This window comes from Scatophagus argus, chromosome 11, assembly GCF_020382885.2.
Source record: "Scatophagus argus isolate fScaArg1 chromosome 11, fScaArg1.pri, whole genome shotgun sequence".
In the NCBI taxonomy this organism is placed as follows: Eukaryota; Metazoa; Chordata; class Actinopteri; family Scatophagidae; genus Scatophagus; species Scatophagus argus.
Genome location: NC_058503.1, coordinates 7,295,632 through 7,317,767, shown reverse-complemented (window position 1 = coordinate 7,317,767; position 22,136 = coordinate 7,295,632). Strand labels below are relative to the sequence as shown.

General features: G+C 42.6%; 1 protein-coding gene across 2 annotated transcripts in view; it reads left to right on the top strand.

The window, feature by feature from the left end:
• The first annotated feature begins 372 nt into the window (after positions 1-372).
• Positions 373-22,136, top strand: part of dachd (dachshund d) — a 92,741-nt gene continuing 70,977 nt past the window's right edge. Inside the window, exon 1 of one of the 2 annotated variants that reach the window (XM_046403528.1) lies at positions 373-1,154. In XM_046403528.1, the coding sequence (XP_046259484.1) occupies positions 604-1,154 (551 nt within the window). In that variant the 5' untranslated portion in view covers positions 373-603. The remainder of the gene's footprint in view (positions 1,155-22,136) is intronic. The other variant, XM_046403527.1, reaches the window with a different exon arrangement.

The following is a 22,136-nucleotide window of genomic DNA, read 5'->3' as shown; positions in this document are numbered from 1 at the left end:
CAAAGTGCAAAAGTTTTTTTAAAACATTTTGGTGCTTGTAGTGATCAACTCTCAGTAAGATCACAGTGGGCTTGCATATTGTTGGACAGGGGGTGTAACCTGTATGGCAGTTAAAAGCAGAAACAAGTGAAATATCCGATATTCCTTGTGAATGCATTTTTCTTAACCACAGAGAAAAACGTACACATTTGTACATTTAGAAGGATATTTCTTGTGTGCAATAAACAGTGCAACCTTTTAAACAGACCTGCAACATTTCAGTGGTAGCCCGAGCCCAGTTATCTGTTCTTCAAAGGCTTCCACTGTCCCCTAGCTCCTCCCTCTCTGTACCGTGTGACAACAACAACTCATCCACAGAGCGGAGCTGCACTTTTCAGCTCATTTTCCTCCTGTCATTCCTCCTCCTATCTTTGATCATTGTCCCGCCGCTCAGCCCCCCCAAAAAAACCCTCACTCAGCACGCCTTTTTTTCGGCAGCTCTTTTTACTTCCAAACTTATCCGAGGAGCTAAACTCTCGTGGATTCTTTCATTTAGGGGTGTCTCGGCAGGCTGGGTTATATACTTTGAACTTCGGCTACTCTCTTCCCCTCCTGTAGGTGACCATGGCCGTACCGGCTGCTCTGATCCCACCAACTCCTCTGGTCCCACCGCCTCCGATCTCGACTCCCTCCGCGACGACGTCCCCGCCGTCGACAACTTCATCACCATCTCCATCCCTGGCCCCCCCATCCGGACCCGGACAGAACCTGTTCAGATCAGAGCTCCTCGCCACCAGCAGCCCGGGCATCCCGACCGCGGCTCTTCCACCCAGCAAACCCGTATACTCGACCCCGTCGCCTGTTGAAAACATACCGCAAAACAATGAGTGCAAGATGGTCGAGTTGCGCGGTGCCAAAGTGGCTTCTTTCACCGTGGACGGCTGCGAGCTCATCTGCCTTCCTCAAGCTTTCGACCTGTTCCTGAAGCACCTGGTCGGCGGACTGCACACAGTCTACACCAAGCTGAAGCGGCTGGAGATCACGCCGGTGGTGTGCAATGTGGAGCAGGTCCGCATTCTCAGAGGGCTCGGCGCCATCCAGCCCGGGGTGAACCGCTGTAAACTCATCTCCAGAAAAGACTTCGAGACTCTGTACAACGACTGCACCAATGCGAGGTTAGTGGAGAGCTGTGTGCACCATTTTTTTTTGGTTTAAATGTCTCTGGACAGCCGTGCGCAAAGGCGCAGGAGCAAGTAAGGGGGAGACATTTTTCCTTTTCTAAAAGTGGTTCAAGCGATGTGATGAACTTAGCCGAATTTAGTAAGTGGTTGTGATACACTGTTTAAGTGTGACAGTATGCAACCAGCATACATCCAGACAGGGTGCTCGTAGTTTACTGTTGGACGGAAAGAATCCAGCGCGCAACATCAGTGGAAAAGTTCAGTCAAAGTTTTCAGCACGTGCAGGGCAACGCTGTGCCATGATGGATAGGCTTTCTGCTTCAGAACAAATGAATCGATATTGTAGGCTACACCTCGGCTGAGTTTCAGGATGCTGTTGAATAAACTTGACGTGCAGAGGTACCACTGCAAAAAGAGCCCAGTCGTTTTTGCGAGTCTTGCTCTGTTGTAATTTTAAGGAAACTTTTAGCTCAAAGTTATTTTTAAATGGCGCTGTAATAAATAGGTTATGTCTTGTTATATGCCCTTGCTACAGGGGGAATACAATTTCAATTATTATAACTTTGATTTTCAGAAAGTAAACAAGATAAACCCAAATTATTAATTAGATGTCACGGAATATTTTTTGTATTAATTGTTTTCTTTGGTATTGACAGCCAGCACATTTCTTAAGTAGGTTACAGTACACTCATGGCTCTTGGTGAAAAAGGGTTTATGGAGCCATTTTTTTCACACTGTAAATGCTAGGGACAATTGTCTCTCTCTGCCCCCCCCCCCCCCCCCCCCCCCCATCTCTCTCTCTCTCACACACACATGCACATACCAGAATGTGCCCTAATTAAACATCCTTGATTTTTATCAAATAAGGAAATTAATATATAAAGTAAATGAGGTAAAAAAGCTACACGTGAAAATTAATGCATTAACTCTTATTTCTAAATCAAATTATTATTTTATTTTTGCTAGATAAGTTTTAAAATGGAGTGATTTAAATGGAGATCAATATTTGATTAAAAGCCATTTTTACTGTCCTGTTGCTCCTAGCTTTGATGTATCGCTCAGTCTCACAGGATGGTTCAGCCTGCTCAAATTTACCGTCTTACCTGTCACTATGATTGATTCCATATTGATCTCCTACTCAGAAATGAGCTGGAAATGCAAATATGATGGAAAGGCTCACATCAGAGGGGAATAGCAATAAACACTTTGAGTCACTTATCTCAGTTTAAAAACACACAGCCATTTCTAAAATTTTAGTGTGTGAGATTAAACTTAATTCTGAGTTTTTAGACACGTACTTAATGTTGCAGGAAAAAAAAAAAACCTCAAACACACGCACACAAAGAATTCACTTTGCAAGCAAATAATTTCTGTGTAACATTGAGACCCACATGTATGATGAGACTGAGAACACTGTGATCTTTAAGGCATTGCATTTATCTGCAAGGTGCAGTGTTAGGACTGGTGAGAAAATGTAAAATCAAATAAGCTGCACAACATTTGGAGGAAGACTTTGAGAGGGATATTATTGCAGTGAAACATTTTACTAAAGCTTTTTTTCTCATGTGGATCATCTTTTTCAGTTTTAGTAGCCTACACTTTGCAGTAGTCTGGAGTTTTTTTGTTTTTTTTTCTGTCAATAAACATAGTTCCTCTCTTTATATTTGCTTCGAAACACTCAGCCTCACATGTCTACATACCAATATTTGGAGCTTATAAATACGCTTCAGCTCCACATTTCCACTGCAGTAGCAATCGTCTCAACAGCTCACCTGTGCACTTTGGTGCTTAAGCATCATTTACATAAAGCATCGAGGGAGAAGACCACCCCCCTCCCCACACACACACGCACACACCCACACCCCCACTATAGAGAAAGACATGGCGTGCGGTGATCCTCCTCTCAAGCCTGGCGTGGGGCTTCAGGTGACAAAGTATGTGGTTGAACTCTCCGGGTTGTCAATGGGGGGATGGCCAGCGATGGGGTTAAAGGATAATGCAGTGCCTCGCGTCGCTTTAATGACGCTAAAGTGCTGGGCTATTACGGGCACATGGACAGCACTGTAATTGTCTCTGAAAGCAGCCAGGTACTCCCGGTGCTGGGCTGAAATCAATCACTCAGACCCAGCCTGCCCGCCTGCCTGCCCCATTTGGAGAATTACATCATGGAACAGCGAAGCATCCGCTGGATAAAAGGCTTCTGTTACTTAGAAAGAGTTGATTTTATTTGCAGGGATGTGCGTTTTACGCCGTCTGTCGTTGAATTGCTGCTGACCAAATGATCAGTCTGAGTAAACAGGACACAGGTTGACCTGTGAGGCGAGAACGAGTTCCCCCTCCACAGTCGATGTTCTGTTTTGCACCGACTTACTGTCAGTGAAAAAGTATCGGAGTTCACCGGTTAACCTGATCAGGTTACACAACAACAGCCTGCTGCCTGAGATAGTTTAGCTTTTCATCTCGCCCTATTACCACAATGTCACTACTCCTTTTATACAGTGGCAGAGTGGTAACAATGAAGGGAATAATACTCCTGTACAATGGGTCTTACTATTTCACATGCTGTTTTTTTGCCTCCCACGGCCTATTGTGTTAAAACAACACTACTCTCATTTTGCACACAGTGTGAATGTGAATAGCATCACAGAGCACCGCTGCATCCCGCTGTTTTAGTTTGGATGTGGACACAAACAAAGCTCCAACCAAATTGTTCCCTACTATGCTTACTTTTGCATAACTCCTTTTGAACTTATTAAATGTTGTTCAGAAATGTAGTGTAGTGTTTTTTTTCGCACTATAGTAATGTATTCAAAAATGAGAATTTATAGTGGAAAATTTCTTTTGCATACTTTAGCAGTGAGTGGTTGAACTGTGTGTGCTTTGCCTAATAGGTAGCTCAGTATTTTAGTAATTATTGCTCATCTTTAAAGATACAGGGAATATAGTCATTCTTGACCCCTTCATTTTCTTAAGGACTCTTTGCCAGATTAGCAGTGCTCCGTCTCACTCCCGGACTGATTCAGGTTCAGCAGTCTCCCCTACATTATGACTCTGGCCCTCCAGGAGCCCTCCAGGAGCCCCTTGCTCCAGCTACTTGTTTTCCTTTTCATTTTCCCTCTGGTGGGATGGAAAAGGTTCTTATTGCTTTGTGACACTTGAACTCTCTGAAAGGTTATTATAACACAGGGGGCGGTGCAAAGATATCGTGTATCTCTCATTGGTCTGCTTTGTGGAGGCAGGCTATCCGATGCTGGGACACAGAAATGCAGCAGTTAATTGACAATCATTGTCTACCCTTGAAGGTTAACCACACGCCCCAGACAATGTCCCACCACTGGGAATGGGACGGCTTTTCACTTACATGCCCTTCTTAAATAGATTTTCCCCGACTCGCTTCAGTCAAACAGATCTTACTCTGAAATGCTACGAGTGGCAGGTCACAGTGAAACAACTTTTTCTTCAACAGATACATTTAATTGTTACTGATGTGACAGAGAGTGTTATGAGAGCTATCACCTCTTTTGTTCGTGTTTCCAGAGTGTTTATGCCTAAACACACATATTTGCAAATGACGGTAATTGTTTTGTTTAGCGCTCAGTGAGAGCTGCCACTGAGGGTGCCAGCTTGTCTCTCTCCCTCCTCTCCTCTGCTGAGCTCTCTTATAATATATTTGTTTTCTACAAGGCACGGATGTGTTTACAGGTACTCAGGGGAGATTTCTGGATTCCATTCAAATCATTCCCAGTCAGAGTGGGTGCTAAGATACCCGTCACCCAGCAACCACATCCAAGAGGGAGCTTGGGCGATAATAACTTCAAAAACAGAGTGACAGATGCCTGATTAGAGAGAGAGAGAGAGAGAGGGGGGGGGAGAGACAGGGGGAGAAAAAGTGATATACAAAGCTGTTTAAAATCCAAATCTATTCAAGTAGTTTCTTGAAAGTCAAATTGGCCCTCATATTGTGTGTTGTTTCTTTATTGAAGGGGAAAAAAAGCATTTTAAGATCTCTCTCTCTCTCTCTCTCTCTCTCTCTCTCTCTCTTTACATTTTTAATCCTTCAGTGGGGCTCTGCTAAATTTGATTAGGTACAGTACATGTGCTCAAGTCAACTGTGCAGTCGGCAGATGGTGGCAAGGTGTTTTTCTTTCTTCTTTTTTTCTTTTTTTGCAAACAAATAGTCTCCTTGAAAATCAGAATTGCTTTATTGACTTGACATTCACTCAGCTGGAACAAGTGCAAATTAAAACCTTTTTTTTTTTTTAAAAAAAATTCCACAGACTAGCTCAACTGACAAAAGTAACATTAATTTTCTTCATTTCTTTTAAGAGCACTTTTTTTGCAGCTTACAATGAGGCTGAGCCAAGACTGTGGAAACCACGGATTTCACTTGTTAAAGAGGCTTTGTTTGACACTGTCTAATGTCATTTGTGGATTTAGAGGCTATTTGCATGGCAAAGAGGCCTGTATTGTTAATTTGCCTGTTGGATGCATTAGTTGTCCAAGCTCCTATCTTATTTGCATGCCTTTACTGGATCGGCAACTGCAATTGAATTACCAATTAATTCTTCTACCAAATGAAATGGTTTAGAATTGCACGTTGACATCAGGTCTTTCCATGCTGATCAGTGTATTAAAATGACCTATTTTCACTATGTTCACCAACCATGAAGGGATATTAGCTTTGATTTTTATAGACAACAGTCTTAAGCTGTTTAAAATCTATCTGTCAATATGACTTATCTAGCATATTAAACTAGATTTGTTAACAGTGATTTCACCTGATGATTTTACACTTGAGACTGATTGCCTGACAGGCCAGCAATAGATTTTGGGTCACCCTGATTTCCGCTCTCCTCTCTCCCCAGTCAGAGCTCCCCTTGCTTGTCTTTACACACGGGCTCCTTCACATTACAGCACATTTAGGGAGCATGGCGGAAGTCACAGGCACTCGCACCAGGATGTTAAGTGCTACTGACAGAAGTTAGAGGGAGCAGATGAGATTTCCTGATTGGAGAATGAATGCAGGCCCTTGCCTGGCTCTGTCTAATATGGTCACATAGAGAAATTGATTTTCCTCAGAAATTAATTAATTTTTCATATAGCCCAAAGCTGGAGTTTAAAAAAGAGTGCACACTTGCTGGTTTCCTATTTTCCCCCTTTTTTAAAGAATTATTGCCTAATCATATTAATACTTTTGCCCCAAGGATGAAAAGATAATTGTACAAATGCATTTGGAAATATGTATCACTGAGTATTTATGATTAAATTATGCAAATAAAGCTGCTCCCATCCTTCGTGGGCCCAGATTGTCTAATTAGGATTGATATGGCGAATAGATGTTGGGGAATCTGAATACAAGCATGTCCAAAGAGCAGAAAATTGAAAATGACAAGGCTGGAATCCTTAAAAAGTGTGTAGGTTTTTTTTTTTCTCCCCTCTCTGTCTAATTCAGCGTAACTGTATCAGGAGTTAATTTTCCCCGGCTTCATTTCTCGTCTGAGCTGACAGGAAAAAGAATCCATCAGGGAAGCAATCTCAGATGGGATTCCACAAATTTCCTCCACTTGTTTTTTTCTCCCCCTCTTCATTTTCGTGGAGGCTATCAGGGATGAATCTTCTCCTGAGTAAACATGCAGATGTTATTCCTCTAGTGTCAATGTTTTTGGAGCTTTCTACTCAATACAACAGACTCCTCCTAATAATTGAAGTATATTAAGAAAGGAATGTCATCCAACAAAAAGCCCTTTGTACTTTTGGAATCCCACTGAAGTAATGCACCTCATATTATGATAGCACAATCTTTTTTCTTATTTTACTAAAAGTTTGGAGACTCTATGCAGAGTCACTTTATCTTATATAAAGAATATATTTGTCCAGTATGATAAAGCTGAAATGAGATCATATGTCAGGTTTAATGTCACAACATTTGGAGTTACTATGTGTTTATGGTAGGTGACTGCAGAGTAGATTCATGCAAAGATTCAATTTCTCAGCAGCAAAATAATCAAATACGTCAAATTGATGTTCAAAATGTCTTCATGATAAAGCCCACTCTAGAAGTGTGCCATTTCACAGACTGACGGACAGACACATTGAACACTGACACCAGTTTGAGCCAACAGTTACATGTAATTTAACAACAGCAGTGTTCCTTGCTGGGCTCAGCGGTACATCACAGAGAAGAAATCAGGGGAGGAAATGACATCGGTTTCTACTCTCTCTTCTTCTGTTGTTAGCTTCAGATGAACGACACAGCACAGGAATGGCTCCGGTGCCTCCAACAGTATCTATTAAAGGGCTGATTGTTATCTAATCTTTACCTGGCGCTAGCTGGAAAAGCCCTGAAGCTAATGACACTTGAGACTAGCAGCACATTCTATGGTGGTTCAAAGCATCTGCTCAGTCAATACCTTCTGATGAAAAACTAAGAAGACGGCCCCACAGCTATTTATGCGAAGTATGAATTCACTTAAACACCAGAAACACTTTATGCAGTCAATTTGTTACATTGAATTATAACTAACAATGTGCATGAAATGAGTTCCTGTTGAGCCAACAAGCTAAACATTGCTCTCCTGTGCCTGGTTTTGGAGCTTCAGTTCAGGTTTTAGAGTGTCTGTGAAAAATAATTTTAAAAGAATATAAATGATTTAAATGAAACTATAATGGCCTAAAAAATCAATTATGATGACATCAATGCTGATGTCAAAGTAAGTGATTCAGATAATTTAGTCTTAGGAATGAATAATCTTTTTTCAAGTTTTGTACCACAAATGCTAAATTAACAATTTAGAATGTTCTTTTAATACATTTTATTTATAGGTCATATGTAGATGACTGGTTGTAGCTGTGGCATTGGACACTGATCAGCACACTGTTCCAGATCTATCTTTCAGATGATGGGAAAAAAAAAAAAACACTATAACCTTGCTAAATCTGCTCAATCAAAATTCACTCATTAATCTAAAGGTCATTGCCAGCTGACTTTTTCTTAAATGAGAAAATCACAAAAAAAGAAATTAAATCTCCCACTTAAAAATAAATCTGTACAAGATCGTAACAAGTTCCAGTACTTTTATTCTTCAAAAATTTGGTTTGAAATTTGAAAAAAAAAGAAAAGAACTGTTAATGATGAAAGATACTCTATGCTGCGTATGAATGTTTTATTTTTCCAGTAGCTCTGTTTTCAATAAAAAATCATTTCAGGTGTCAGCAGTTCAAAGTGAGTGGTGGAGTGGAGCAGCTCGTTCACTTTACTGTAAAGCGATAAGGTCTGCAGTTTTGGCTGTTATCCACAGAGATAGCCACACCCAGATCTGCTTCCTGACGACATTGCACACCTGTGGAGGTTATGAGGGAGGTATCAATATCACCAGGTCAACACATTTTCATCTAACACTGACATCTCTCTTTGCCTTCCACCCTCTCTCTCTTTCTCTCTCTCTGCTTCTGTCTCCCTCCCTCTAAGCCTAGTGAGAATATTGGTGGGAGTCTTTATTGGTTGCAGCGCTTGGGTTTCTCTGCTCGTAGACTCAAATGTCACCGTCTCCCTGATGTTTCTTTAAAATCGCCTGTGCTACCACTTGCTGTGGCGCCCGGCTATTATTACCCTCCTCTTAAAGAGTGACAGTCGGGTCCAGGGAGACGTGACACAAACCTATGTGGATGGAGCTCTAGTGCTGTGTCAAGTCAATGTTCCCAGCCAATCACATCGCACGAAACAGACCACTGTACACCTGGTATGCCAAGAGGTTAGCAGAAAAGTCAGGAGTCAGTAGTAGTTTTAAGCTTGAACTTTGTTTGACTCCTTCAGGATCAAAAATCTAAACCTTAATTATTTATGCATTTCTTTCTATTGTGTGTGTGTGTGTTGTGTGTAGGACAAGTCTTAGGTTGAACATTGACAATTAAATTAATCTTGAATAAATCTTTGACTGTAGGAGTCACTTTAACTGTGTTCTCAAGTCGTCAAACTCAGTCCATGCTAATGCCTTGAAAGCAATGGCTACTTGTGTATATGTTCCTCATAATTCCACAGCAGTGCAGAAAATACAGTGAGACATACTCTCTATGGAAATAAACATGGTTATGATAATAAAGCAGCCCTTGGCTGAAATGTCCACATACATTAACCCTCTGTAACTTTCACATGAGGATTGTGTGAGTGTGTTTGCTTGTATGTGCAAGTGTGTGTGAGATGCTCAGTGAGGGAGAGATTGTGTGTGTGTGAGTGAGAGAGAGAGAGAGAGAGAGAGAGAGAGACTCCCTCGCACTACTTCACATATGAATGGTCTTGTGTGAAAAGGAGGATGAATTGAGTCAAGCTGACATAGCATGCCAATAAGCTTTGTCTCATTTCCAATGCCGTATTCATTTGTGCCACAGAGAGATTTATTGCATGATTGACAATTATGAGAGGGTGACCTAGTTCTTTGTGATGGAACAAAAATGGTTTTCATCAGTTGTCTTTGCTGTCTTTTGCATTGTGTGTGTGTGTGTGTGTGTGTATGCGACGCTCCCTGGTAAAGAATAGGGATAGACTCGGCGCAATGAAATACTTTTTTACCCCCTCCAACTATTGAAACTCATGCGTTTTTCTAGTAATGGCTTCATATATTTTGCATAGAATCACATCATCCACTATGTCAGTTCCACAGCAGAAAAAAATGAATTTCCTACCCCATTAAGCAATGTGAGCTGTCCAAATGGATCACGTTAAAGTGACATTTTTACGAATGCTCTTCAATCTCTAACTTTGGTGTGGAAATAAAAAGAAAAGGAAGTAATTTTGCTGTCTCTGGATGTATATATATTTCATCAGCACACACTAGGCAATTTCCTAATACTAGTCACTGCTCTGTATTACTGGCTGTATTATTGTTGTTACTTGATCACCCAAATCACAAATACACTTATCCTTTTACTGTTGTGACTGTCAGTAAAGGGCTTCATTTGAGCCTTACATTAGCAGATTCATTTATTCCTTTATGGTTCATTCTACCTCTCTATTTGCCGTGTGTTTTCTGTGTGTGTGTGTGAGTGCGCGTGTGCGTGTGCACGTGCGTATGTGCGCCCAGTCAAGCTTAGATTACTACGACTGTGAGGAGGAAGTCTCTCCACCTCCTGGGACTCCTGCTTGACTGGCCCCACAAATGATACAAGCCAGGGTTTAGTTGGGAGTTAATATCCTGCAAAATTGTCCTGCACATCCTCGGCAGAATGTGGATGATTAAATGACACAAGCATATCAAAAACATTTTTCTCAGACTAGTGGCTGTTAAGTGTTGCGCCCGTGCAACCTGTCTCCCAAGGTTACCATTAAAAAGAAAGGAATGTTCGGAGGGAAGTGGGTGTCATTGAGCTGTGATTGCGATTGTGTGTGGTTTTGCACGTGTGCACCTGTATGAGCATGTGCATGGATGCTTTAGATGTTTTGTGTAATGCCCTGTTGGAGTGGTAATAATATCTCAATAGGATTTCAGGGTCTCATTGAGAGGTTTGGTGGAAGGTTGAGAGGACATATGCTAATAGTGTCTGAGAAGACTCGTCTCTCTCAGAAACGCATCTCTCGCCAGAGTTTTCCTTGTGCACTGGATGTCAGACTTCCCCCAGTGACAATAAAGGGCTAGAGGCTCCAGAGCAATCCATTTTATCCTTTCTTTTTCAAAGGATGCAATGCTTTGTTTTAACCTCTGCCGGAAAGGAGATGAAAGGCAGTGTAATAAAGCCAAAAGGTCTTTCTGTAGTTATCAAATGGCCTTTCACTCCTGACCTTTAAGATGCCACAGTAGGAACTGGAGACAATGCTAGAAATACAGATCGGATTTCAGAGATCAAACACCTCTTTGTATAGTTTACTTGCATGGAGAAGAAAGAACAACCTTTCATAGGCCATCATTTGAACACAGGAAAAGTAAAACCAAAAACTATTTGGAAAAGAATAAAGTGCCTTGTCAGCGCCTGCACAGATCAAAAACTTAAGAAAGTTAAAGTAATGCAGCAACGGATCCATGTTTTGTTCTGAGGCGTTTCTTTATTTCTTCCTTTATCTGACATGCACTTGCCCCTGCAGTGGGTTTTGTATGAGTCATCTGGGACCTGGTTCTTCAGTGTGTCTGTATGTGTGCTCGTGTGCACAGATGCATTTACTGTACTGTGCAAACTGCTCTTTACGTTATTTGTCATGTAATAGAAACATTTTCACAGAGCTGTTTGCTTTTCCTGTTGTTGCATGTTGTACTGATATTATTTTAACTGATGCTGTCCACCAGAAATCCTCTCGCCAACCCAAGAATGTTACAGTTTTAGATTAAATGAATGTGTGGCTGTAAGATCTCAAGTCCACTGCACTTCTATTAATAGCATTTGGTTAATCTCAAGTGTCTGAACAGTACATCCTGTCCTTTGAAGTCTTAAAGTCTTAATTTGCACGTATAATAATTTTGTTTTATAATTGTCTTCTGCAATGTGATTTGTAGCTGATGACTACAGGTGTGACATGGGAGGTTCAGGTTCGGGTTATTCAAAATGACAAGGTGCTGCATTGTAATGACAGGCCTACCCAACAGTCCATTTTTTCAATCACATCCATAGACAGGCTGACTACAGAGACTGCTAATCATGCTCTTAGACGTAGAATGTTATCATGAGCCATGATGGCACCCAGCATTCCTGCCATTCTCCACATTCTACCGAGCAGCACTTTGCACTCTGAGCGTGGAGTGTCTGTGCCTGTGGACCCTGAAGGGCTCTGTGTAAGAGGCCCAGTCGGGGCCCTACTGGGCCCAGCCTGTTGACAGTTCCTTGGCACTGTTGTCTCAGCAGGAAGACATCAGTTGCAGCAACAGAGAGGCTATGGATGAAGGCCGTCTGGTCAGCACATAGAATGGAGTTGGAGAAGATTAGGCTTCACCCACGGGTCATTGTGTTCCCAGAGCAGGCCCGAGCCCGTCGGCCTCAGTATTGTTAAAGTGAAAGGTCAGGTCCAACGACCAGGCTAAGCCTATTAAACAACCCGCACCACTTCTTCCTGGAAACCTGACTGTGCTTTCTCTTAACTACCGAGCAGGGGAAAAATCAGCTTTGAACAGCTGAGGTCGGCCATATCCTGATGCGAATTGGAGACCACAGCTAATTGAAAAGAATATGACTGTATATGAAAGCATTGAGGTCATGCTTCTTCATAACACTAGGCAGCAATTTCATACTGCATGTATCATATTTTAAAGTGCCTCTAATAGTTTTACAGAGCCCTCAACTTGGTATGCTATAGCATGTGCGCTAGGCTGCCGGAGGTTTGCTCTGACAGATCCTACCAATGTCGAACAAATCCTCACATTTATATCCTCTCAGTACTAAATGCTTATGTACCACATTCATAAGGTCGTCTGCGCCCCAACACACTCCCATAAGTCTCCTTTAGCTGTAGTGATGGCTGATGTCAGGGATGTCTGCTGAATGAAAAGAAACACAGGCAGATAGCGTTTGATCCGTGATGGAGATGAGTCCACATAGGAGTAGAGCTAGTGATTAATAATGGTGCATCTGGGTAAAAAGGATGTCATCCCCTGGACGTCTAATGAAAGCTCTTGAACATATCTGGGAGAGGCGATATGTTGACAGTGGATGATGCAAATGAGGCTAAATGTGAGAGGAAACCTGAAATGAATCACCCCGCTGTCTCGCTGGCGTTTGTGTGTGTGTGTGTGGGTGCGTGCATGCACGCGGCGCGTGTGTATGTGCCCCGACTAGCAGCCAGCCGTTTACACCGTACAAAGCTCGGTGTGACACTCTCCCTCCTTTGTCTCAAACTGCTAACTGTATTTAATTTCACATCTTATCGGGCTGGGCTTTGTCTGTCTGTGAGTCTCTGCACAGTGGAGGCGACCCCCGGAGATAAACTCTGTCAGGCTCTGGGGTGATTTATTAAATTCTGATTTCTGTGAAGGACTTTAATGTCGAGGGGGTGGGAAGAGCGGGAGGGTGGACGGGGGTGTTGGCGGCGGGGAAGGGGGGGAGAAAATATGTCGCAGGTGTCTCTGCCAGCCCCGGGCACTGTTCTCTCTCCATTACCAGCATTGTTAGGTATAGAGAGGCAGGAGAAAAGAGAGAAGTAGGAATCTATGCTGAATTTCCTGTCTTTGTTGTGGCAGTGGGCTTGTTTTTTCCCTCTCTTCCAGGCCAGAACAGCGGTATCAAATCCCACTTGTTTGGACTGGAGATAGCGACTGGAGTGTGGAACGTGGTTTAGTTTCATGGAGAGGGCTCGACCCAGCTCAGTTTAACACTTATATTTTAATGCCTCTCTCTCTTCCCCATGACACCTGAATGTGGCTCTAACCCTCTATCCAAATCTATTAGGTAAATCCTTTGACCTTATCGGGCTCCATATCCCTCCCTCGATATTTGAATAAAGCCTGATGTCAAGACATGTGTGACTTTTTTTTTGTGCGATTCAGCAGATTTTATGGGAAGCTGTTACAGCTTATTTGGAACCACTTCTTCGATTTAAAATATTTTCTTGTTAAGCACACTTCACAGGTCAATTGTGACTGCGTTGCAGCTCAGCATGTTAATTTTAATATCATTTTATTCATCTCAAATGCATCAGCTCCTCCCCCTTGAAACCTACTTTACATTTCTCTTTCATATCACCTTAATCTAAATTGATGTGTTATCATACATGGATCTCAGAGGAGAGGATCAAATAATGACTGTCAGTGGTGCATGGTGAACTGTGTTTTTGAACATAATTTGGTCCTCTACATTATAAAATATGCTTTAAAGCCAAATCACAAGGTGATTTTGCGATGACCCTTTCCTTTGTGAGAATTGTTTTAAAACAGAGAACAGAGCTGTAAAAGTGATGTGTTGCATCCTCGGGTATCTGTGAAACAGTTTGATCAAAAGGTAATATTGGCGAGGGGCACTGCTGAGTCTTGTCTCCTACACGTTGCTTCCCAAAGGGCTCTTTTCTCTGCGACACCTCGATTCTCTAAAGCGATGAGTGGATGATAAAGAGTTGTGGATTCCATATATTTATTTATTGCTCGTTCTGAAAAAGTTAATAGAAGACTGTGAGCTGTGATGCGTGAAGGGCTGCATGGTACAGGACTTCTTGTCTTAGATGCAGAACTATAGAAAACCAGGCTGAATGCATACATCAAACCACACAGACGTGCGTGTGCACAACTACCCACACGCACACACATGCACAGATGCTCTATATCAAATAGTTTACCCCCCTCTCTTTCTTTTTCTTCCCATTTTTCTTTTCAAACCAGGGCATATCCCACTCAGAGTAGCTATTAAATCAAACCTAGAAGATGAGTTTGCAACACCAGAAACTCAGTTCTACTTGTACTTCTATAAAACTAGACATTCAGAGCTCAGCAGACCCTCCCCAACACACACACACACACACTCACTCATAAATAGCTCAACAAGATCAGTTTAAATACACTTTCTGTCTTTGCAGAAAGTAGAGTTTCTTGACCTAGTATGCAAACCCTGGTTAGCAGGTTTGATTGAGCGGAGCCGGGGATCTCAGGGCCGGCTCCTCTGATACCTACGTCTCCCTGTCTCCATTGTTCTCTGCAAGTCAGCATCTTTTGTCTTTGCCACTGATTTGTCTTTTGATCTGTGCGAGTGATTTATCTGCATGGAATCGTTTTTCTCTCTGTTCCCCCTCAGGAAATTTGGAATGAGGCTGGCCTAACCTTGCCAGGGCCAAACAAAGCCCGAGAGCTGATCTCATGTATTTTGATGCTGTTTGTGAAAACGACACACACACATAGCTCAGACTTTGAGAGGGCTAGAAAAAAGACAGACACAGAGAGAGAGAGAGAGACAGAGAGAGAAAGAGAGTAAAAAAAAGCAGCCTGGTGGTGGCTGTTGTTTTGTGTTTTTCTCCAACAGATGTAAGTACCTCTAGCGAAAATTTCCATTTGGAAGTGACATGTTTTTCAAACTGGAAATTATTAAATGGTAGTAAGTGGATTTAAGTGGATACTTCTCATGTGGGCTACTAGACCGCTCCACACAGACACCCTCTGGGAGCGTAAGGCCTGCTCGCTGTGGCTGAGATCACCAGGTAGGGCTAATGGAACGGAGATCCTGATGTCTTCTGACTGCAACAGTTTTCCCTCTGTTTGCCTGGTTAAAAAACGCCAGAGGTTGGGGGGATTGGAGTTGACAACCCTGAGGGGATTGGAGCTGTTTGCCTTGTGTGCTTTTTTTTTTTTCTCACCCGCCCTCATGTGCAGCTGTTATAGCATCCTCCCTCCTCCTACCAGCTGCCAGGGAGAGAGAGACACATACACACAGAAAGACAAGAGAGAGAAAGGGAAAGAGAGCCTTAGTGAGAGGGAAGGGTAGGAAGGAGGCTGGGGGGTGGGGGAGTAAACACAACCACTCAACACCTGCTGCCCGGTGAAGAGAAAAGGTGTGTGCAGGAGAGGGGAGAGAGGGGGGAGACCAAGATAGGTGGTTAGGGAGAAACGACATGAGTACAAAAGCCTGAGAATGTGTTAATGTGGGAGTGAGGATTGTGAAAATACAAAGATTAGTGAAAAGACAGGTGGGGGGATATGCAGGTAGGCTACAGTATCACACTCTAAACCTCTGGTATTCTAAGTGCTCCCTCATGCGCACAGTCTGGTTATCTTTAGCGGCAATCTTGGAAAAATATAAATAGATATCTTTGTTCCGAAGGCAGGAGTCTCGTTGCTCCAGATGTTTACGTGCTTTGATCAACATTGTTTTGGGGTTGAGGCCCAGCATGTTTGCCTGAGATCTCCAAGAGAGGAAACTTTTCCTCAGCAACACTAATTATTTTTCCATCACCACACCGTCACCAGTGAGAACTCTCCGCGTCCACGTTGCCTCCTCAGCAGCAAATAGAGCGCATAAGACTAGGAAAGCATAAAGCTGTTGTGAGAGTTGTTTGAACAACTAATGATTTCAGAGATAGCTTTCTTTCTGCAGCATTTTACGTGTGAATTTAACAAATAAAATGGCGTGATACCATTCAGACATTGCGAGATAAGATCAGCACTCAGGGTTTGTGCATGCGAAGGTATTTGATTCCTGTCCAAAATGTGCATATGCATTTAAAATCAAATGAAGTAAGCAATCTTTTCAATCAGCTATTTTCTCTGTATCAGAAAAGTGCAGAGTTCCACTCCTGTTCCGTTTGGGACCGAATTGTCAATTGGCTGACATTATCTAAACAAGAAATATTAAAACTAATTAAAGAAATGTCTCTGTAAAATCTTGATAAGGCTGAGGTTATTTTTTTTTTCCTTTTTCTCTCCGACTGCTGCACTGTGCTCTGTTAAGAGACTTGCCACAAGCTTGTCTGAGCAGAGGAAGTTATGAAACTCCTAGTGCCATATCATTTGCACAAGGAAGTTTCAGCCTGTTCCTCTGGCTTTGTTGACTGGAGTCCATAAAACAGCTTTATTAAAAATGACACCATTCCACTCTGTATTTGCTCAGTGGCTGCTCATCTAGATTAGGTCACATGTTGCTGTGTAGTGTGGCCAACAATAGCCAGAGTTTATGACAGATAGCAGCTGTCTGGGCTGACTGTGTTGTGATAACATATTGCATACTGTACATCTCTAAATCTGCTGCCTTCCCATCGAGATAATCTGCTTCTGTTTTCAACAGAAAACTGTCTCGACCACAATTCAAAAGCAAGTCAGCGCTGTTCCAATTTCCTGTAACCAACTGCACATGATAGTAAATCATGAAGCTGAAGCGACATGGCAAACGCTTCCCCAACTCAACATAATGTGAGGGTTGATGTAACACTGTTACTTTGTATTGCACAAGTTCGCTACTTTAATGAGGAAATCGTCCTGTGTTTCTTAACCAAAGCACAGTTTCATCTTGATAAAAGGCCCAAATCTGTACAATCCAGGTAACACAAAGCATATCAAATGTCTGCATTGTGTGTTTCTGTGGGCTTACATGAGCACTTGTGTGTGCATGCCCATGGATCTATAACATAACACCACAGAGGGAACACAGAAAGGGAGGGGTAAGCATTCAGAATTATGTTATGGCTGCCTCCTGTTTAGCTTTTCCCAGAGCCCCAGGCGACTGGAAGGCATCAAGGACACCTGGGTGCGACTTTATTAAAGTATGAAATGAGAGGTCAGTGACGCGACGGTCCCACACATGACATCCTGCTGCTGGCCCTTTCTTCCCTGCCTCCTCCCCTCAGTCCAGGGCTCTGATGACTCCGCTATGAAAGTCTGTTTCATTAATCCCCCTGAGGGACCCCTCAACTGCTCTTTCTGTCGCTGATACAAATTTAATTCCTGATAGGTCTGTTAGATGGAAGCCATGTCTATCAAGGCTTTTAATTAATGTGGCACTACTCTCTGTGTATCACAGTGTTTATCTGAAATTCATGACCAGGGCGAGCACGGACGGGATTGTTCAAAGATGGCTTGTTTTCCCTTTTTGGTTGAAATGTGAATTTTAATTAGACACGGTTGTTACTCTGAGGGGTTGTAAAAGGGGGCTCTGTGCTTGTTACAAGGAGGCATGTGTGCATGTTGTGTGTGTGTGTGTGTAAGGTAACTATCAGCTGTATCTATTCACGTACTGTCACACCTTTCAAATCTGTTTATTTTTCTTTATTAATGCTCCAGTATTTTGAAGCAAAACAATGTTGTTAACAGGTTCAGGAAGCTACCTACAAAAGTGCAGTTGACTAAATTCTTTGGGCTTCACTGTAAATCCAGAGCCTGACAATGGGCTGGCTCGACAACTGTTTGTACTGGCAGGCTATTTCCAGCCTAATAGCTGTACAATATCATTGTCAGCCTCTTATCATGGCAGGCACAGCCCTTTTCTGACACGCTGACACCTCAATGGTGTGTGTGTGTGTATGTTTGTGTGTTTTTTCCACACTTGTTTGCATGCATGCATCTATGTCTGCAAATTATTGGAATGTTTGTATATCTTTGTTTGGTTGCTATATATTTATGTCCTCTGTCAAAATCTGTTATTCTAAGAAAACGATTTTTTTTCCTCCCCTTGTTAGCAGACTTGCCCCTCAGAGAACCTGTCACACTGAAAGGACAGAGCATGAAAAGCTCGTCTCCGGCTGTATCTTCAGTCTCTGATAGCATGGACGATGCCTTGAGATGGTTCTGATGGAAGATTATCATTTGCGGCGGCACACTTCTTAGCACCCTTATCCTTGTCCCTGAGTCTAATTCGTGTTGAGGCTAATTTGTATGCTGTCCTTAATGGTTGTGTTTGGGTTAGTTCTGAGTAGCACAAAGCCTTTAATTGTGAGGTTTAACATTTTGCAATTAAAATCTCCCCTCATTGCTCTGAGGAATGAATGAGCCGTCTTTGATGTGCTTTAATCAGCCGAGATGTATTGTAGTTTAAGAAGCATAAAGATGCCAGATACATTTCTGATTTTAAATTGACACACTCTTCCACCTTTGAAGATGATAGATTTTTTTTTTTCTCCCCCGCTGGCTTAAAGCAGCGAAAGCTCAGTCCCTTGAACCCCACTCTCAGATTCTGGGGCACAGATCTCTATCTCCCATTCTAAAGTGGCCAAACAGGATTAGGAAGAGGAGCGCTTCTATTTCACCAGCACCAAGGAAGCGTACACAATGATTCACCAGAGCTTGACTAAAGATCTTAGATGCACGCTGTGACTGTATCAGCTGTTATTTTCTCACCTGTTAGAGGGGCTTTCAGACATCCTCTATAGGACATGCTGATGTGATCAAAAGGGAATTTTTAAAAGCAAACTCTTATTTAAGTGTTTCTATCGCCTCTCTGTGTTTTTCATTGCTAATTTGTGGTGCACCATTTGTAAACGATAGAGAATGTAGATTATGGCGCCACTCTCCAGAGATATTTTTGTTTTGCTGTATTGTTGTCGAACAAAAAACCTCATTAAGATCAGAGGGGAAAAAGAAAAAAATATTCTTATTGAGGGAAAAAGAGGTGACAGTTTGATGAAGGCTGATTGGGAGCATCTGGAGGCTGTTTTCAGAGGACATAGCCCTGAGTGAGCAAACCTGGCATTTAAGTACGGCCCGCTCCTAGAAACTAAAAATCTCCCAGCAAGCAAATTAACGGGAGCAGGGATTTGGTAATAATGGAGATTCTCGGCTTTTGTTTCACCGTGACAGATGGACAGTGTGTGCTCAAATTGAATTTGGCTTTAATTGCATTGTGGCGTTTATAATTTATCTGCTCCACAGATTTTGTTTACAGGTTTATGGGGTCTTGAAATGCATGTTTGCTCTCCTTCCATCTCTCCTGCTTTTCTTCCCTTTTCTCTCCCTCGTTCTGGGTGTGTGCGTGCGTGTCTGTGTGTCTACGTGTCGGCCAGATCCTTTTTCATCCTCCACTACAGCAGGATAAAGGACACTGTAATTCTCTGAGAGTGTGGTGTTCATTACCGTAGCAGTTTGCCCTCCAGGGTGAATGTGTTCAATAAGCGAGATTGTCTTTTTTCCAATATACACTTAAACGGTATAAGATTGCAAATGTAAGCTCCGTAGTGCCCGTCTGCTCCAATGCTCAATGTTCAAATCATTTGGATCACTTGGATAGGTGGACACAATATAATCAAATATCTCTCCTTTTGAATAACTCCTGCACATGCACACAAGGACAGGCATGTTAGTAGACAAGAGGACACACTGACATCCACATGGTCATACGTATGCACAAAAAAGATCGCACTTGAGTTATTTTCTTCTAGGTTCCTGTGTATGTTGAAGTGTTCCTTCTGTATCCAGGTGGGCATGATGGTTGCCACTATCCCTTTCATGCAGATAGAGAGCAGACACTCAAGGAGTACAAAAGCATTTGTATTTCTTCAGAAAAAGATACATGATACGACTAAGCATAGTACATCCAGTCTGATATTCTAAGCTTGACAAGCTACTCTTTGCTATACAGTGATTACTCAAATCTCATTCTGGACATGAATATAGAGCCCGGGCTTTGTCTCATTAATCTGTGAAATGTTTTCGGTTTTTCTTTTTGCCTTTGGACAGACCTCCTGCAGCATCTCACAGTGGTGATAAAGATTATATGCTTGTCTCCTGCTCCATCTAGCTCTCCTCTCCTCTCCTTATCCTAGCCTCTGCCACCCTCTAATTGATGCACCCCTGCCAATTTACACTTCAGCCCTGGCTCTGACCCCTATTAACTACCTGGCCTCAGTCTCACAGGGAAAGCACTGTGTTCAGGGAGAACCCCCCCCTCCCCCTCACCACCCCCCCTCCCTCCCCACCCTCAATCAACTCCTCTTTAAGACTGCTGCTAAACACATTTCCATACTTAGCCAGGCGAGAACTCCTCTTCACACTCTGTACAACTTTTATCTAGATGAGTGAAAAGGATAAGCCGAGCTGTGCTGTTTCCCGAAACACAAGGTGTCCCACAACACAGCAGTTTATCATGAGCAAGCCTCGCGGTCATTTGACAAAGGTTATTTATTTTATTTTATTTTTTCCATCCTGAGATTACTGTCTTAGTAACACAGCGCCAGCCACTTGTCATTGTCTGTTTTTCACGTGTCCTAGATCGGGAGTATTTTGAGGAATGTCCGCTCTGTTCCCTGTACCTGTCCCAGAAGTCAGCCCATGTGGGTTGTAGAGAAAGAAAGAGAAAGTGGTCTGTGTGCTCCAGCAGCATTCAGGCCATGTGTCTCTATCAGCCATGACTTATTTGTGGTGGGCTTAGTCTGGTGTATCTGCGCCAGGTTTCACTTGACCTGATGTTATGTCATCATGAATGTTCTCCCAGGGTCCAGACACTGTGCTGATTAAAGGACAGCAGATAATCACGTGTGTGTGCATGTCTGTGTGTGTGTACATGTGCACTGCTGATCATCTGTGTTTATATTTAAAAGATATGGCCAATTGAAGTGGACATATTTAGAATAGGATTTTCTGGGATGGAGACACTTCAGAGGGGTTTCTCACGTAGTTACATTTTTGCAGCAGACATGGTATGTGTACAGGGTAATGAAGTAGGGAATCATTCTGTGTTCTCGATTAACAGTAATCACAAAGCAATTGAAGCGTGAAAAATGAATTTGTTTCTTCCAATGCAGAACAGCTTCAGAACACACACACAGCAAACTTATTAATTATACATCGCAGTTGAGCTAGCAGAATAATATTTTTAAATGCTGTCATGTTTTGTCTGCTTAATTGTAAGGTATTTCTTTCCATGAAAGTCGAAGAGTGAAGGAAAAGAAAACCCGTTAGATTTAACTTTTATTTTTCCCTCCCAGGCTTCGCTGAGTAGCATTGCGGCTGTTTAGCCACTTTCCTCTGGGCAAATTGTTTTTGTGACCCATGGAATGTTAGAGGAAATGCTTCTTTCTCATTGGCGGTCCCCCGGGTGTGGAGGCCATGGCCCCTGTCATCGGCCCCAGTGCACACACAGACACGCACACACACACACACACACACACACACACACAAACACACATACAGGGATAACTCTTTGCAAGAGGAAAGCAATCCACCACAGAAGAGAGACCTCCAGCCTGGTTTATAGCACCAGTACCCCCCAACCCCCACCCCCAGACTCCCAGACGTGACATCACAACAATCAGAGATCACTTTCAGTGGTATCATCATAAGCTTAACCACACAAACACACACACACACACAGATACCCACATTCTCTCCCGATTCCTGACTGTAGCTTTATTTACTATTTCTCTGTCTTTTTTATAGCTTTCAGTTTGTGTACAGAGTTATTAATTAACCCTTACTTTGCACAAATAAGCAGACACCAGACAGTGATGTTTTTTTTTTCAACCCCCTTAAAGAGACGTTAAAAAGTAATCATGAACGGTCCCAATTCGGAAAGGATTTCCCTAGAATGTGCAGTGAAATATGCTCCTCAGATCAATTAAGTGTTTACAGCCTGTAAGAATCAGCAGCACAATAGAGAAGCTGT